The sequence below is a fragment of the Colletotrichum gloeosporioides genome (assembly GCF_011800055.1).
Source record: "Colletotrichum gloeosporioides strain Lc1 chromosome Unknown consensus_9, whole genome shotgun sequence".
Taxonomy (NCBI): domain Eukaryota; kingdom Fungi; phylum Ascomycota; class Sordariomycetes; order Glomerellales; family Glomerellaceae; genus Colletotrichum; species Colletotrichum gloeosporioides.
This window is the reverse complement of record NW_025544654.1, coordinates 1-17,567: the sequence shown is the minus strand read 5'-3', so window position 1 is coordinate 17,567 and position 17,567 is coordinate 1. Positions and strand designations below refer to the sequence as shown.

The window sequence follows — 17,567 nt, the reverse complement described above, 5'->3', positions numbered from 1 at the left end:
AAACAAAAGGTACACCGAGAAATAGGAAGAGACAGAGACAGAAAGAAGGACGTGGGAGAGAAGGCTTGGCGACGAGCAGCAGCTGCAAGAGCCAGGGACGGGTGGGATTTGGTGATTGGGATAAAATTGGCAGCAGGGGGCCCTGTTGAAGAAGAGCGCCTTCCTTCCCACTTCTGGGATGTAACCAGGGTACGTATCTTTTTCTTCCATTTCCATTGTCACCATTTCCATTGCTTCCAAGAAAGAATGGCAGGAGCTGGGACAACGGCTTGGAGGGAAGCACGGAAGCCTCAAAGAAAACAGCGAAGAGGAAAAATTAACAAAAAAAACAAAATACAAGAGAAACAAAACACTAACGTAGCAACTTGTTTTGGCAATAACGACGGCAACTGCCACTGCCTCTGCCACTGCCCTCCCGCCGCCACACACAAGCAGCGGCTCTGTCTTACGGCGAGCTGCACCACGGTCCAAAGAAGGAGGCAAGACGGCGGCGGCGGCGGCGCTGCGCATCGCATGGTGCAGGGTAAACGGGTGGGAAGGAATGGGTAAAACGGGACCTGCAGCTGCGTATCCGTCGTCTGTGGCCTGTACTTGGTAGAATGTGTGTAGCTCCAGAATAGGTACAGTAGCGTTGCGTTGCCTGTGCATGGGAATTTGCAACCGAGTTGGAGGTTGACGAGTGACGAGTCGCCTCAGCCCATTCTCTCTGGACAGCAACTGAGACTCTCAAACACTGCTTTCTGCCTGTACTATGGTATTCGTAGCGCACGCCGTATGGAGAGACGAGCCTGCGACAGAGGGCTCTCCTCCTCGTCCCATATCGACAGTTGAGGTGCGCTGCAGACGCGGCAGCGGTAGCAGCATGGAACACGCAGAAGCAATCCGCGCTCCGCTGTCTGATGTTCTGTGCTGCAGTCGTTGCTTCTGGCTGGACGTGGACTGGACCACATGTCCCTCGCATCAGACTGAACGTCCTCGTCATCTCATCCAATATTTCGCCTCTCCGAGACCGTCTTCAATCGTTGGCTCGCTCGGTACAGGTGAAGGGACGCAAAAAGGGAGGAGAAAAAAAGGGTGAGTGGGTTCACCTCCAAAAAGTGGGCAGGGAACGGCGAAAGGGGTAGCGATGGGAGGTGGGAGGTCCAGCCCGCGACCAGGAATCCGCCGGCACGGCCGCTGCTGACTGGTCAGGGGCGGGGGCACAATGGGGGCAGGGGAATTATTCCCGGTGGGGGCCCTGGGTGGGGACGGCGCGACTGCCCTGGGTTTTTTTCTGGGACGCTACCGCACCTCACCTCAGCACTCACAGTCAGGACTGTCACTGTCGCTGTCCACACTCAGTGCTTGGTTACGGTAGCCCACAGTTTCCCCAGCCGTCGTTACGGCACGGTGACGGAACCCTGGGTCGTCTTGCAGCTTCTGGCCGACCTGCTGTTGCTGGGCATGGCTGTCCGGCACGCAATCAGCTTGGAGCTGGACGCTGATGATGGCATTTCGCAAGATCCAAGATATTGCATTGTCCCGACGGGGCCAGGAACGCACTCCGACGATGCTGCAGCCACGAAGCCACGCAACCACCGCAGCCAGAGGCGCCGCCACCAGCGCGTGGCCAAGATCCAATTGACAGTCCCGTCTTCCGTCGCGCCGGCGCCGGCAGCGGCTCCTTTGCTGAATTCTCGAAGGCGTGCTCGCTGCTAGTCCCAGTCACCTAGCGCCCAGTGCTGGGAACACGCGCCGAGGCCGTCGCGTCTCTCGCTAGTCTGTATCTAACGTAAATCTGTCTGATCCCAGATTGCAGAGGTTGCTGGCCGTGATTAACGCAGATTGAAGTGGGCTCCGGGAGATGGCGTTCTTATGTAAGGAACAGCAAAAGAAGCACTTTTCAGTTGCATCTCGTCGCGCGAAAGCTGCCCTGCGTTCTTAAGTGCAGGGCAGCTTCTTGCAAGTTGCAGTTCACAGTCCCATTGCGAGACCTCCGTTGCTTATCAGTTTGCAAATGACGGCCAGCGGACCAAAAGGAAGGAGCCCCGCTTCAGCTTGATCTGTGCCGTATCATTGGCCCACAGACCACCAGATCCAATCGCCATCCAATCGCCGTCGCGTGGCTCTACAAACGTGCTCGAGGGAACCGCTCACGATTGGAAGGTGCGACTCCCCAGGACGTCCTTCCCGGTGCCTAACAAATTCGGTCCAACAAACGTGATTGGCCACCCGTCACCGTTTTCTCAGGGGGAGAGCGGCTCTGGCTCTGGCTCTGCTTCCTTCCTTCCCATTCCCAGATGGCAGGAGGAGGGCGTCTCGATAGCCGCTTCCTTTCCCAGCTTGCCCCTTGTACCCCTCCAGTACCTCCTCGCCCCTGCCAAATCACCGCTTCCCGCCAAGTACCGCTCCCGTACCCGTGCTCGAACCTGCAATCACCGCAATCTCTCCTTTCCATGTGCCGAGCGACCCCAATCTTAATTTTTCCATTGCAAACCACCACCCGCGTCCACCACCCAGAAGACCACCACGCCCATCATCGCCAATGCCAGCAATCCCAACCCGTCCAATTTCATCAATCTGCTGCTGCCGCTGCTGGTAGGCCATCCCCTTCCAGAACCCTTGGCTATCTCTCTCCCGTGGGCCGCTCCAATCTCGTCAATTTCGCGGCGACGGGTAGCTCGACACCCGTCCCCAATCTCGCCGGGAAGAAACACACAAAAGACGACTTTTCATTGGACTTTGGCGCCATCATCGCATATTCTACTACGGCAATACAAACATAAACTCGAGATTTACACGTCGAAATCGCTCACTCACTCACACAACACGGCACACTCGGCCGCGGCCCACGTCTGCCAATACTGTTAGCGGCCTCATGGCGACCACCACGCATGGTAGGGCATCGCAGGGCTCCCGAATTCTGGGTGCTGCTCCAGTGCTCCATCGCGAGGCCCAGACGGATCACACTGCCAGATAACTCTACTCGGCACTCAATCGACGTTGTGCTGATCACCGTCGATGCGTCCTAATCCCAGACCTCCGTTTGTGCCTCCGTTACCCTCAGTGGCCCAACACCCTCGTCACCGTGGGGTTTGTCAACCACTGCCTCGTGGGTCCGAGTCGCCGTCTGCCGGTCGCCTCCCTGTCGACGGCGTGCCTGTCCTGTCGTCTTGTCCTGTCAAAAAGCTCCAGTTCAAGGTCTCCAGATCCTGTTCTGCTGCTGCCAGCTCCGCCGTCCGATGCCGTTGCCGTCCAGCTTCAGCACGCACGCCTCCCGGATGCTTGCCGCCCGAAGGCCTTGCTCCTGGCACCTTACCTCGAACTCGGTGCCCTGGAGCCGCCGTCGGCCATGACTCTCGCACCCAGCTTGCATTGCCATCGTCATCTACGAGCTGACCGGAGCTGAGCCGCTGGACACATTAACAAGCTTTTACTCTGCGCAATCGACCTTCCTACAAGGAACCTCGTACCCGCCGTGCTGTCCACAAAACCACAAAATCTACAAACACTGCCTTGCTCAGTGCCACCATCTCGCCTGTCTGCCACCCGTCTATTACTCCGAATGAAACCCTCGGGAACCCCCCCAAAAAAAAACGCATGCACGCCTCACGGGTGCGCCAGAAGCGTTGCTATTTTTCGCAGCGCAAAAACTGGGCCGAGTTACGCGTCGTCATCATCCGGAGCAGACGATCTGATCCAGTGCTAGCCAGCGCCTCCACCAAAGTGGCCAATGTCAACGGCAGACTCCAACAACCACACACACTTTTTGGTCTTGTGCTTGTCACTCGCTGCGGTGCGTGCCTGCTGCTGCACTCTGCACCTGTTCCTGCACGCCGTCACCGTTCAGACATCAGACGCCCACAAAACCAACGGAGCCTTGGGAGCCTCCCAACGGGCCACAGCCACGGCTCGCGGAATACGTACCGAGTCTTTTTTCCAGAATGTCATCGCTCGTGCTCCAGCATCAACACTTTAAGCGGCTCTGATCTTCACTTATGCCTATCACGCTAGCCTTCTCACCTCCTTATCCAACAGCCCAACCTCCAGCGTCTACGGAGCATTTTAACATGCTAATGCGCCCTTGCGGCCAACCAGATGCTTTCCATCTAGAGATCGGCAGCAACAAGGGGAGAAGAAAAAATAAGGGAGGCATCGATTGCCGCTCACCTCGGGCTGGTTGGCTGATGGCCGCTGTCTGCCCGCTACTCTGTCCCCGAACGGACCCCAATAGAGGAGGAACGGTGCTGGGGATTGATGGCGGTGGACGTCGCTTTCCCTGCGACAAATCATTTTTCAGGCTGTCGAGTCCGACTCTGGACGCTACATCCCGGGCTTGCCAAACCTTTCCCAACCGACAACGACTTTCGAATCAGGGATGGTGCCGGCTCCGTTTGATTCTTTCCCTTTTGACGAAACATGACGCGGATCTTGCTGCGAACCGCGGCCGATCAGCATTTCTCTGACAACAGACACGCCGTCTTTGTGCCCCTTCAGGCCAAGACTATGTATCTCCATTTCAACTGCTAGTCACCGCTGCCACCCTACCCAAAACAGCGGCGGGTGCTTGGAGCGGCAGCTGGTCAATCCAGGACAGACTTTCGGCTCAGCGAGCCTAACCTGCCAATCTGCAGGCTTCAGCTAAACCTTCCAACGCCTGCCCCGAGAGACGGGAAGCTCAGGATCACAAAAAGTCAATTTTGTCCAGCTCTACCCGGTCAGTCACTGTAAACATCTGCAAACACCTGGACTTGGCCCTGAGCTTAATCGTCCCAAAACCACCCGAAGGAGACGATGGCAGCTTCTGGCACCGACACGCCGGTCGTTGCATGCAAGCCGATGGTCGACTAAAGCTCAAACCCCAGAACAAAGGGAGAAACGGGCAGCATCAATGGGCCCTGGCGATCGGCCTGCTCATCTGCCCACCACAAGAACACTGGAGACCATTTCAATGGACCTGACACGATCTGACGAATCAGTCTCCAGTTGTTCGCTGCCTCAGCACCAGTTCGAGTGACCTTTCCTTGGCGTGGGGATGTCAGATGAAGAAGGGGTTGTGGACAACTGGAGGCTGGAAAGCCCAAAAAAGGGGGGTTCTTGAGCGGCCGGTGAAAGGCCGAAGCGAGGACTGAACAGCGAATGTGTCGCTGAGGGCGACCGGAGTACCGAAAGACCCAAAAAGTCCCAATGCTGCACATCCTGGGCGTCTCATCACCGTGGAGTCGATGACGTCCTCAGCACATCCCTGGTCGTCGTCCATCTCGACTTCTTGCACCGACATCGCGGCCAAACTGGAATTTTGCTCAGCCTACCTGGGCATTCACGCCACGGCACACAATCCACCTCTTCCGTGTTCCGAACTTGCGGCCCAGGCGAGACGGGCAAAGTCCAGACAATCGTCACAAATGCGACGTCCCGTCTCTCTGGTGCCGGGCGGAATGCAGGAATGACATCCAGCATTCCAATGCCAGCGGGGTATGTGAAATAGTCTACAAAGCCAAGCTCATGAAATCACGCAAGCCCAGGCCAAAACAAGACCTGAACCAGCCTTGCGACCGTCACTGGAAGTCTTTTTTTAGGATCAAGACAGTCTCTCTCGACGAACTTCGTCCGAATTTGTCGACCTGTCCCAGCGGCCCCCTGTGGATCATATACAGATCCGTTTCATAGAGACCGAATGATCTGCCCTGCCCTGGGTTAACGGCACTATCCCCTACGGCATCTCAACCGACGACAGACGATGGCCCCGTGTTAATTGCAATTGAGATTTGTGCGTTCAACTTCTGACAGCGCGGGAGTGCACGGCGACCGGCCGGCACTTGGGCCCACCCGTCATGTCGTGAGCGCCGTACCGCACCGGTGACCCTGATCCCGCATTGCCCAAAAAGGCTAGGGGGCGGATATCACGATCTGCTGGCTTCCTTCCGCCTCACTTCGTCGGTCCGATCGCTGGCCGAGCGCTGCGGGCTCCCATCCTGTGGCGCCTTTCGAGAACAGCACCAGAGGCTAGAGGGTGCTCGCTGGTGGCGTGGTGCGAGCATCGACCGTGGCATCTCTTGTGTAAGCCCTCAATTATGCAGCTCAACTAATACGCCAGGCTTGAAGTGAGTTTCGCCGGTATAGATAGAATTTGGTTTGCTACCGGTAATTGGCACACACCCCGCATGATCTCGAGCCTGCAAGGAGTTTTCTCCAACCCAGGAAGGGGGACCACTCAGATCCAGACGTTGCTTATTCTGTGGTCGTTGCTTTTTGTTTTCCCAATCAACGATACGTTCCTGCGCCGGCTTGGTGCTTGGCAACCAGCCGGTTGAAACATGACACTCGATGAGCTACTAGCGCAAAACCACGCGACCAACCAGGGCGAGGTTCAATATCTCTGAAGCATCTCTGGAACATTGGCGCAGCTTGCAGAAAAAAAGCCACAAATTACTGCAGGTTCCGTATGATTTAGAAACAACTGAACCTCTCCCGTTATGCAGGGGGGTTGAATATCAAGGTCGATGGTCATCATGCCAATTTAGCCACGTAAAGCACTCGAATAGTATACACCTACCTACCTTGACAGATTCATGGCGTGTAATCGAGGATGGCAGCAATCAATTGAAGAGTCAAGATGCAAATCGTACAGATGTATCTGTAAGGTTACTCGGAATCTGTGGCAGCACTCCTCGTTGACCACATCGTCCACCCCGTCTAATTCGTTGCCGTCTTACGCTGTCTGTGGCACGCCGGAGGATGTCTGGCCGAGTTGTCGAACTGCGAGGCGTGATGTCTCGGCTACATACTTGCTTCCAGAGTACACCCGGAGGACGGCGAACGATGTGCCACTGTTCACTCTGTCCGCCATGGATTTGTGGATGGCACGCCGGTGTCATGGAGAGCGGGCAAGTTTAAGCGACACTGGTACACATCACAGATTCGTCGGGTTTCCTCGTAATGATGTTGGAAGAAATTATGTCATTGAGGGGGCTATCTAAGTTCTAAGCTGCAACCGGCCGTGCATAAGGGATATCTCATCGCGCAACTTTCATACACAAACTCAAGTCATGACGCTTTTCGTTATTGTTTTCACTGGTACTGCTGCTTGTGGTCTCCCACGCCGGGACGAGGAACGTTGTCCTCGACGTAGCCTGGGAGCTGCTCGTCACCCAGAGCTCCTGACGCAGTCGGGCCGCTCTGGGGAGGGTGGGATCCCAAAGGTCCACCCTGGGGGTACTGACCGTAGCCCTGAGGTGGCTGTCCGTATCCCGGGGGTGAATGCTGGCCGTAGCCCGGAGGTGCCTGTCCGGGGCTGGTGGTCGGAACGGGGCCGGTGGCCGGGACGGGGGCCGGGGGAGGCAGGTTAGCCTCGGGGAGGGGCTGCTGCGCCTCCGCGGTGCGGAGGGCCTCGTACAAGAGGTGCGCGCCACCGGGCCACTGGCCGGCGGGGCCCTGGGGAGGGACCTGGCCCTTGATGATCTGGTCGACCGCGACCTTCTGGCCGTAGAAGGCCGCGTTGGCGTCCTTGCGCTCGGTGACGACGGTGCCGTCGACCTGGACGCCGGCGTAGAAGCCGCGCGACTTGACGTAGGAGAAGTTGGGCTTCAGCGACGTGCTGCTGCTCCTGCGCTTCGCCTTCTTGTCGTCCTCGGGCTTCAGCTTGCCGTTGTCGGCAGGCTTGGCCGCAGCAGCAGCAGCAGCCTCCTCCGCGGCCTTCTGCTCGCCCTCCTTCTGCGTCTTGCCGCCGAAGCTGGCGCCAACGTCCATGACGCCGCCGGCGCCGTAGGGGCCTGCGACGACGGCGACGTCGGAGCCCAGGCTGACGCGGTTGCCGAGGAAGGCGTTGAGCGCCTCGCGGGAGTTGATGATGAGGACGGTGTCGTGGATGTCCGCGCCGATCATGAAGCCGGCGCCGACGGCGTGAACCTGGATGCCCGAGGGCGGGCCCCAGGAGCCGTCGGGCAGGCGGGCGATGAGGACGCCGGAGCCGGTGGCGCCGGAGAACTGGAAGCCGGCGCGGAAGGTGGTGAAGATGGCGAGGCCGACGGCCTTGTTGATGACCTTGCTCGGGATCTTGACGATGGCCTTTTGGTCCTTCTTGGCCTTGTTTGGGGTGACGGGGCGCGAGGAGCCGCCGGCGGCGTCGGTCTTGCCGGGCTCAAGCTTCTCGGAGGCCTGCTGGGGCGGGACGTCGGATGCGATGCCCTCCTCTACGGTGCTGATGTTAGCCATGCTCTGGTCTGACGGGGGATGGAGGGGGGGACGTACTGCAGAAGCTCTGCAGGATCTTGGCGGCCTTTTCGCACTCCTTGTCCATGGTGGTGGGCAGGAAGCTCTGGGAGCCCATCTTGTTGGCCATGGCGTTGATGGGGCCGGCGGCCTTCATGCCGATCTGGGTCAGGCGCTCGCCCCATCCCTTGTGCTGCTTCTGGGGCTTGGTGGTGTCGGGGGCGGTCGCGGCGAAGGCGGCGGCGGCCTGGGAGGCGGCGGGGTCGGTGTGGTCGGCGCCGGGGGGCGTGTAGTGGTGGCCGGCGCCGCCGTACTGAGCCTGGGCCGGGTTGTAGTCGGCCTGGTGCTGGGCCGGGGGAGGGGCGTACTGCTGGGTCGGGGCGGCGCCGTATTGCGGCTGCTGCTGGGTTTGGGGCGCGTGGGTGTACTGCGGCTGGTTCGCGGGGGGAGGGCCGGGAGGCGGCGGGGGGAAGTACGGCTGCTGGCCCTGCTGGCCGGCGGGCAGCTCGGTCTTTTGGTCGGTGGGAGGGGGAGGGAAGGTCTGTTGGTGGTGCTCGCCCGTGGGAACGGGGGGCTTCTCGTTGTGGGAGGGGCCTGACCACGACATGATTCAGGACGTGCGAGGTGTCGTGCTTATGTGGACTTTGGGTATCAGGTGTCGAAGAGGGAGAGCAAACGAGAAGGTGATGCGAGGTAGGAGAGAGGGAGGTGGGGTTGGGTTGGGTATCGTCTGATGATGGATGAGGCTGGTGATGGCAGGAGGGGAAGCAGCTGCTATGGAGGTGATGGCAACTGTTTTTGTATGTTTTGGAGATGGCTAGATGGACCCTGTTTTTTTTGGATTCTGGATCTTCGGGGTCGCCAGATGAAGCTTGTTGAGGGTTTGGTGTGGCGCAGAAGTGTCGTCAACGTGGATATCGCGGCCCTGTGAGGCTTAGATGGAGCTTCTTTTGGACGCGAGAGAGACGGAGAGTCAGAGAAGAGGCCTCTTGTTTGTGAGAAGAGGCGTCAGTTTCCACGTATTAGCTGGTGGTAGGTACCAAGAGCTGCCGTGACAGCTCACCATCACGGCACAGAGTGGCACAGAGAGGGGAAGGCGTGGAGGGGCACAATTAAACGTCATAGTGTGGCTGATGGGAATAGCGGGGCACATGGGGCATTAGCGTGTGGCTGAGCCGGGCTTGGAGAGCACGCGATTCGTTTGTTGTGGCCTCGCGGAGGGAATTAGTGGGTGTCGACAGTGTCCAATGTGTTCATCCCTGCTCGCCTAAGTTCCTGCTCTTGCTGAAGGGCCTCCCCGCGGCCGCCGACGAATGCCGCTGCTGCTGGTGATGCTGCTGCTGCTTCGGGGTGAGCGGTGCGGGTGCGGATACATATTGCTACACCCGCCGCCTGTTTTGAACGTTTTGCTTCACGAGAGAGTGTTCTGAGTTCTGGCCTGCATCTTCCCATGCGGGTGGAAGAACTATCGAAGGTTGTGGAAGCTTCATTCCCGAGGTGACACCTGGTTAGGCGCGAGTCAATTGCTGCATCGAGACTGAGTTCCCGTTGCTGGACAGAGTTCAATGTGAAGCTTCTGAAGCTTCTCGCTTGACCCAGCCGAACGTGTGAGAGTGGGCAGATGAGTTTGTTTCGATACAGTTGATACAGTCTCGCTTCTCACGCGATGCATCACTTGCAGCATGAGATGAGATGACGGGCGTTTTTCTGCCTGCGTAGAGGTTCTGTCCTCTTATCAAGGTTCCAGAACGCGGGTGACGTTGGAGAAGCAGCAGCAGCAGCAGCAGCAGCAGCAGCAAAAATGGCAAATTGGGCAAATCGGCTTTCGGTTTCGGACCGACGCTGCTACTGTAAAGAATTCGGGGAGTTGCTTTCTTTCTTTTCTTTTCTCTGCGCAGCGGGCGGCGCGGGCGTGCATTGCATGTGCTTGCTGCTCGCTTGCTTGCTCACCCCTTCCATCGGACATTCTCCCAGCCCAGGTCCGTCCGCCCGTCCGGCCGCGCGCATCCCCAAGACAGACAGACGGGTAAGCCCGCCGGACCTCTGTTTTGATTTATCTGTTCTTAGATTTCTTGCATGTCTGGAATTAATTCATACATGTGTTTGACTGTTTCCCGAGTCTGATAAGGAACGGCGACTAATCAGGAAGACGAGTCGTCGTCGTCGCAGCAGGCGCACTCAAAATCGGCCATTCGCAGGGTGCTACCTCGCGCCGAACCTCCGAACGGCCAGCCATTCCCCGGTTCAGTCACGGTGAGAGCGCAACCCGATTACCGCTTCTGGCCAATCCCGTCCAACCACAAGCTTTCCCGGTTGGGGCCATTTGCCTTTCGTCTTATGTCGACCGGTATTCAATCTCTTTAGCGTTCGAGAAGGGGCCTTAAGGCCTTTCTATATGATCCACGACAAGTGTCTGATGTCTGATGTTCGGTGCCACTGTCCGCTGCGACCAGCCCGCTGGGTCCAGACAAGCTTTTGTGATGCTGCAAAGCTGCGTTTGAGACACAGGCTGGACGAACATGCCTCGGCTTTCGATGGAGTTGCCAGTTTGAGGGGGATAGTTGCGAACCGAGGGAAGGGAGCAGGAGAATCTGAAGGTTTGGATTCTTGGTCATCATGACAGCAATTGTGTCTCGCCTTTCATCCGGTCGGCCCCCAAAATCTTGATTCTCTTATTTAGACAGCAGCGGCATCCGGGTTCCGAAGTCCTGACGCTCGCCGTTTCTCGTATCTTTAAATCTGACCGCACACCCGCTTGCTCTTGCGCGCGCGCCCGGCCTTTCCCCAAGTCTGACAGCACAAGCGGTTTGCGATTGATTTGCGCCGCCCATAGAACGATAAATAAAGAAGACGAGACGACTTGCGAGAGCAACAAGCACAGCAAGACAAGCCCGACGCCGAACAGACCAGGCTGCAAAAGGACAAGCCCGGTTGTCAATCTCACTTCGGGGAAGAAAGAGAGAGATCTACGCCCATTGATAATCACGTCTATTGGAGCTAGACCACCGAACGACAGGCAGCCAGACAGCCCTCTTCGGCGATCGAAAGCAGGACGAACCTCACAACGAGGCACCACCGTTCGGAGCTCCGGCCGGTGAAGCGTCGACGCACCGGACATTGACGCGACCTGAATCCATCGCCCCGCAATTTTAGAGCGACCTGGGCGCCTGTCCCTGCGCAAAAAAAACCGCCTTTTGGCTTTTTTTCCTGCTGCTCACTTGTTGAGGAAGAGTGTCGATCTGCTTATCCGTACCATCGTCCTCCGTGTGTTGCGTCTTATCCCAGACGTTGAACGAGCGCAGACGGCTTCCGAACCGGCCACTTTCTTTCCCTTCCTTTCCCCCTTTTTCTACACACCTATTACCCTCGTGCATAACCTCGCTCACTCTTTTCTCTCTTCTCCCTCCCTCTCTTCCTCTCTTCCTCACTCAGTCTCAGAGACAAAGATACCCCAAACGAAACATCCTCTCGGTCCCGAGTTGACACCCGCGCTTCTGCCCACGAACCCCAGCAGAACCATCAACTTACACCCACGCACCCCAACCACTCTCCTCGGCCCCCCTCCCCCTCTCCCCCCGGGGACCCCATCAACAAACAACCTCAACTCCCTCACTCACACAAACCCCGGTCTCGCGCTCCCCAACAATGCCAAGCGCAACGACCCCGCCCGGCTCCGGCCCGGACACCACCCTCCACCTCCCGCGCATCCTCTGCCTCCACGGCGGCGGCGTCAACGCCGCCGTCTTCAAGGTCCAGTGCCGCGCCCTCATCGCGCGCCTGCGCCCGCACTTCCGCCTCGTCTTCGCCGAGGGCCCCTTCATCTGCGCCCCGCACCACGACATCGTCTCCGTCTACGGCGACTACGGGCCCTTCCGCCGCTGGCTGCGCTGGCTGCCCGAGCACCAGCCCGTCGTCGACGCCGAGACCGCCTCCGCCGAGATCCACTTCCAGCTGCGCATGGCCATGGACGACGACGACGCGCTCGGCGCGACCGGCAAGTGGGTCGGCCTGCTGGGCTTCTCGCAGGGCGCCAAAATCAGCGCGAGCCTGATGTACACGCAGCAGATGCTGCGCCAGAAGTACGGCCGCCGCATCGCGAGCGCGGGCGGCAGCGCGGACTGGAAGTTTGGCGTGCTGCTCGCGGGGCGCGCGCCGCTGATCGTGCTGGACGACAGGATAGACGCGCCGCAGGGCGTGGGGGACGCGGCGGAGGCGAGCGTGGTGTTTGACGACTGGCCGAACGGGAGCGGGACGGACCATGTGTTGCGGCTGCCCACGATCCATGTGCATGGGCTGAAGGATCCCGGGCTGGAGCAGCACAGGCGGCTGCTGAAGGAGTACTGCGAGCCGGGGTCGACGCGGTTGGTGGAGTGGGAGGGGAACCACCGGGTGGTCATCAAGACGGTTGATGTCGATGCTGTCGCGAGGCAGGTTCTGGAGCTGGGCGCGGAGTTGGGGCTTGTGAGGGATGTCGAGGCATGATTGATAACTGCATAGCGTTTGTTTATTTTCTGGGGGCATTTTCACTATTTTGGGATGTATTTATTTTGTTGCGTCTGGATATACATAGACCGGAAATACCACGTCGTCGCTTTGTTTTTCTTCATGTCGTGTACACTCCCGTCGGCACATCGTGATACCCCCTCTTGCCGACCACATGCGTCAGCTCGCTCCTCCAGTCCTCGCCGCGCGCAAGCCTCTCGACGACCTTTTCAAACGTCCACTTGGGCCTCCACCCGAGCTCGCGCACCGCTCTGGCCGAGTCGTACACGCGGTCGACGCGGTCCGGGAACCTCCATCCGAGCTTCTCAAACACGGCGCCCGCCGCGGGGACGCACCCTCTATACACGCCTTCCGCATCCGAACCGGCATTCAGCCGCGCGAGGGTGTCTGCATCATTAGCAAACGGCGGCGGCGCCGAGACGATGTACTTTCCAAACCCGATCTCGCGGGCGCGGCGCACGGCGCAGACGACGGCGGAGACGGCGTCGGCGATGTCGAGGCGGCGGTGCGCGAGCTCGCAGACCTTGAGGTTCGCGTCGGCGGGGAACTCGGCGCGGCGGGCGGGGTCGTCGTCGGCCTCGGGGAAGAAGCGCGACGTGCGCAGGACGAGGCAGGGCAGGGCGGTGTGCAGGTGGTGCAGGCGGACGAGGTCCTCGGCGGCGGTCTTGGTGGCGCCGTAGATGTTTTTGGGGACGGGCGGGGTGGGTTCGGTGATCCAGGCGGCGGGGGAGCCGGGGGCCGGGGCGAGGGCGGAGCCGTAGGTTGAGGTTGTGGAGATGAAGATGAAGGACTCGAGGGATGGGAGGTGGGCGGAGGAGGTTTCGAGGAGGGCGAGGGTGCCGGTGATGTTTGTGTCGATGAAGGCTTGTTTTGGGTGCGAGGCGACGTGGGGCTTGTGCAGGGTTGCAGCGTGGATTATGTGTTTGATGGAGGGGTGGGAGGTAAAGACGGATGTGAGGGCGGCGCGGTCTGTGATTGAGAGGGTGCGGGTTGTGGTTGAGGAGGGGAGGATGTCGATGCCGAAGGGGGTATGGCCGTGGGAAGGGAGAGAGAGCATCAGGGCGGCGCCGAGGTGGCCTGAGGAGCCTGTGACGAGGATGTCATACTCTGGAGAAGACATCGTAGTGATTTGATGACTGGCTGTAGAAGCTGATGTGTTGAAGGAGTCGCTTTGAAGAAGTTGACTTGAAGTAGTTGAGGTTTGATGATGGTTAGTCATGGTGTTGAGACGTGACTCATTGGTCTGCCGCGCCAAGGGGAGAATGCCATCGATAGGGCGCGAGTAGCCGCAGATAGCTTGTACCCCATTCGTCTTTGAATTCATTAGCGTCGAAGTGAAGATTCGCAGCATTCTTTCCGAATTTCTCCAGTTGTTTCTCCATGTCTTTCGCCACTTCGAAATCGTCATGGGTTGCTCGTTCCTACAAACACAACTAGTACAGCGGCATAAGCTGCCGTGCTAGCCAGTACATCTTTGGCCTCGTCGAGAAAGTAAGCCATCAGTATACCAAAGGCAGTAACAAAAGCTGTCGTTGAGATGAGCGATGCATAGAGCCCGTTTTTCAACACCATAATCCACATGGGTCCAACGAGAAAGGCGCCTCCAGCTGCTGCAATCACAATACGCTCTTTGAAACCACGATACCATGTCTTCGCGACATTGCTTCCACGCGTGCCAGTGATTGGGTCGTTGGCACCGGCGGGGCGAACGTCCCACGGTCTCAGGGAGTCAACACGCTTTGTTATGTCTTTGGCCAGGGCACTATCAATGTTGCAGTTGAGAACGTAGTTATCCACGCCGTACTCTCCTGTGGCGAGGAAGGGGTCCCGAATAGACTTGGAGCGGCTCTCCATATAGTCATGGTCCTGCAGCGCTTTTACTGTGATGGACCAAACAAGTCAGTGTCTTCTATCAACATCCAATGGAAACAAGAGACGTTTGTTTCATGGTCTCAAGTATACAGAGGTATTTGGGGCGTAAGGGGAAAGGACTGCCTACTGTACTGCTCAAGTGTCTGCTCCCAGCCTGGCGACTCGCTCCCGTTAAGACGCATTTTGACAACGTGTCTTACCAGCTGGGACTGAAGCTTACGGATTCGCATCCGCTGCACCTCAGCAAAGCTGATCCGAAATCGCATTCCATCACCGGATGCTGATGTGGAACTGGTAGACATCGGCGTCGATCCCAATTTTCTGCCGTACTGTATCTCCCGGATCTTTGTGCTCAAATAGTTGAGTTTAGAAGCAATGAAACTGGTGTCGGGCTCGTCCAGCCTTGCAATCAAATTTGGAAGGTGATGGTTTACAGCCCAATCGCCTGGGTCGTCGCGATCGAGATGCATCGTGTGTCGGTCATTTCTGGGCAACGGCGTCTGATCACTCTCCGTGACCCTATGCCCTGTTAGATCATGCACGCTCTCTCCGCTGCGCCGACGGCCAGCCGTTGTGCTGTCGAAACTACGGCGTCTTTCTAACCGACTGTCGAACGAGGACCTGACATGCTGAGATGAAATGCTGGAGTTGTACTCCCGATCACGACTGGCGGAGCGATCTCGCCGGACAGATCGGATGCTATTAGGCCGGCTGTGGTTGTTATACACACTACCAGGGGACTCGCGCCGGAAATCGCCCGAGTAACTGCGCTTGCGGGAGCGAGAGCTGGCTGTCTCGTCGCCATGGTCTGTTGTGGATAGATCAGTAACAATAATTATGTACACGAGAAGCTAAGCTGCCTACCAGCCTCGGCGATTGAAGTGCGACAGCCCTCCTTCTCGACGTCATGATACACAGACATATGTGGCAGGGTTATATCAGACGGCCTAAGTACAGAAACGAGTATTTAATAAGCCGTGAAAGTCGGTCGTGAAAGATGGCTGCTTATTCAGACAGCACTGGCCGGCGAGGCATGTCTTTTGGTTCCTCTTGCTCCCCGGCAATAGGGCAAGAAAAAGCTGTCCTCATCTTCAGCTCTAGCTCACAGCTAGCCTTATCAGGTGATTTATCGCCAGTGATTATATGCTGCAGAATGGAGAAATGCGTGGCCTATCTGCAGAGTAGCTGCAGTTACAAGGGTTGCAAGTGCTTATGGTGGCTGACAAAGAAATCATGTGCACCAAAGTCCCATATTGCTAGCCGTCTTACCCTGTAGCCTGATTCAAAGTCCCTCATAAAACCCCGAGAGGAGCTCATCGCGAGTCTTTGATAAGATTCCAGCCATTCGTACTATTTCACTGTAATCCTTACATAACATCACACCTACAAACGCTTACCCACAATTTTTGGAATTCTTCCTTGGAGGGACACCAAAAAACATAATACGGTCCCAATCCAAGCCAAGGACACATATAATTTCTATGGCAGCACCTGCCCACAGGTGCCCCAGGTGGCCTATGCAGCCCAAGGCCCCCCAGTACCTTCTTCCAGCCTCCTAGCTAGGCAGCCCACTTAGCTAGATTATTACACATATCACTACCACTTATTTGCCTATACCTCTATAAGTTATAAGCCTAATGCTCAGATCGCTAGTATCTATAGCCTTAAATTAAGTATTTTTCTACTCTTATAATATTCTTCTTGTTTTTTTATAGTTATCTATATGTTTATGCAATCTAATTTAGCTAGTAAATAGTAATATAGCCTCTAATTGCTCTTAATATATTAGACTACTACTATCTATATAAAAATTCACCCTATTAAGTAATATATTAAATAGTAATATTACCTTACTCTCTATAACTTACTTTAATATATTAATTAATAATATCTTCCCCCTCTCTTACCTTCTTATTACTCTACTTATATCCTTCTAAATAACTAGTAATATAAGTAAAAGTATTAAGACCTTCTTATTTAGTATTCCCTAGCTAAAAAGTAAATCTAACTAGTAATTATAGCTAGTTCTTATTAATGCTACTCTGTAATTAAACTAAGTTAAGAAGTATATTAATAAGAATATCCTTAAACTTAATAATAATAATACTACTAAGGAGATATAAGCTAAGGAGCGTAATACTACTTTTATACTACTTATTAGCTTATATAACACTTTTATTAATAAGTTACTTAATATAGGATAGAAGGATAATAGTAATCTCTTTATACTTATATAAATGCTTAAGAAATATATTCCTAAAGTTTCTAAAGATACTATTAGCACTCTTATTAATAAGTTTGCTAAAAGCTCTACTTAAGACTATAAAACTCTTTATAATACCCTTAAGTATATCTAATACCTTTAGACTTATATTACTAACCTTATAAATAACTCTTCTAACTATCTATAAGCTATACTGCTCTTAAACTATTTTAAGACTTAGCTACTAAATACCTATAAGTACTATACTAATAATAATAAGAAGCCTATATAAATTAATATTATTAAGACTATTTATACTTTTACTTAAGATAAAGAATAGAAGATAGGTCTATTACTCTATAAAGATAGATCTTAGCCTTAGTTATTAACCTTATATACCCTTCATACTAATAATAATAGTAATAACCTATTAACTAATAAGTATAAAGCAACCTATATTCACTATAATATAAACTACCTATCTGAGAAATACTAGATAGCTTATCTAGAGCTAATCCTATTAACTTATAAAAACTAAATAAGCTTTCTTAAGAGGGCTAATAAGTATAAGTATAATAAGGATTATTAAAGAGATAGTATTAGCACTACTCTAACTACCTCTATCTTTATAAAAAGTTTATTTAATATTCTTAATAGCTCAGCCTTTATTAGTATTACTATATAAGATTATTATATTACTAGCCTACTAATCTATACTGCTATTAACAGCTATATAATCTGTTAGTATAGGTATAAGCGTATTTAGGGGCGTAGTATATACGCCTATATAGTATAGGGT

The 17,567-nt window shown here is 55.1% G+C and overlaps 3 protein-coding genes across 3 annotated transcripts; 1 reads left to right on the top strand and 2 right to left on the bottom strand.

Annotated features, from left to right (window-relative positions):
• Nucleotides 1-7,050: 7,050 nt before the first annotated feature.
• GCG54_00002973 (SH3 domain-containing protein) lies at nt 7,051-8,797 on the bottom strand (the record flags this gene model as incomplete). The annotated part of the gene is made up of 2 exons (XM_045403052.1): nt 7,051-8,201; nt 8,230-8,797. 2 exons carry the CDS (start codon nt 8,795-8,797, stop codon nt 7,051-7,053), a joined length of 1,719 nt encoding a protein of 572 aa, XP_045269955.1.
• A 3,038-nt stretch (nt 8,798-11,835) lies between these two features.
• GCG54_00002972 (Esterase mpl1) lies at nt 11,836-12,672 on the top strand (the record flags this gene model as incomplete). The annotated part of the gene is made up of 1 exon (XM_045403051.1): nt 11,836-12,672. The coding sequence occupies one exon, from the start codon at nt 11,836-11,838 to the stop codon at nt 12,670-12,672; it is 837 nt and encodes a 278-aa protein (XP_045269954.1).
• A 121-nt stretch (nt 12,673-12,793) lies between these two features.
• Nucleotides 12,794-15,487, bottom strand: GCG54_00002971 (uncharacterized protein; the record flags this gene model as incomplete). The annotated part of the gene is made up of 5 exons (XM_045403050.1): nt 12,794-14,005; nt 14,119-14,573; nt 14,693-15,084; nt 15,169-15,373; nt 15,430-15,487. The coding sequence occupies 5 exons, from the start codon at nt 15,485-15,487 to the stop codon at nt 12,794-12,796; spliced, it is 2,322 nt and encodes a 773-aa protein (XP_045269953.1).
• Nucleotides 15,488-17,567: the final 2,080 nt, after the last annotated feature.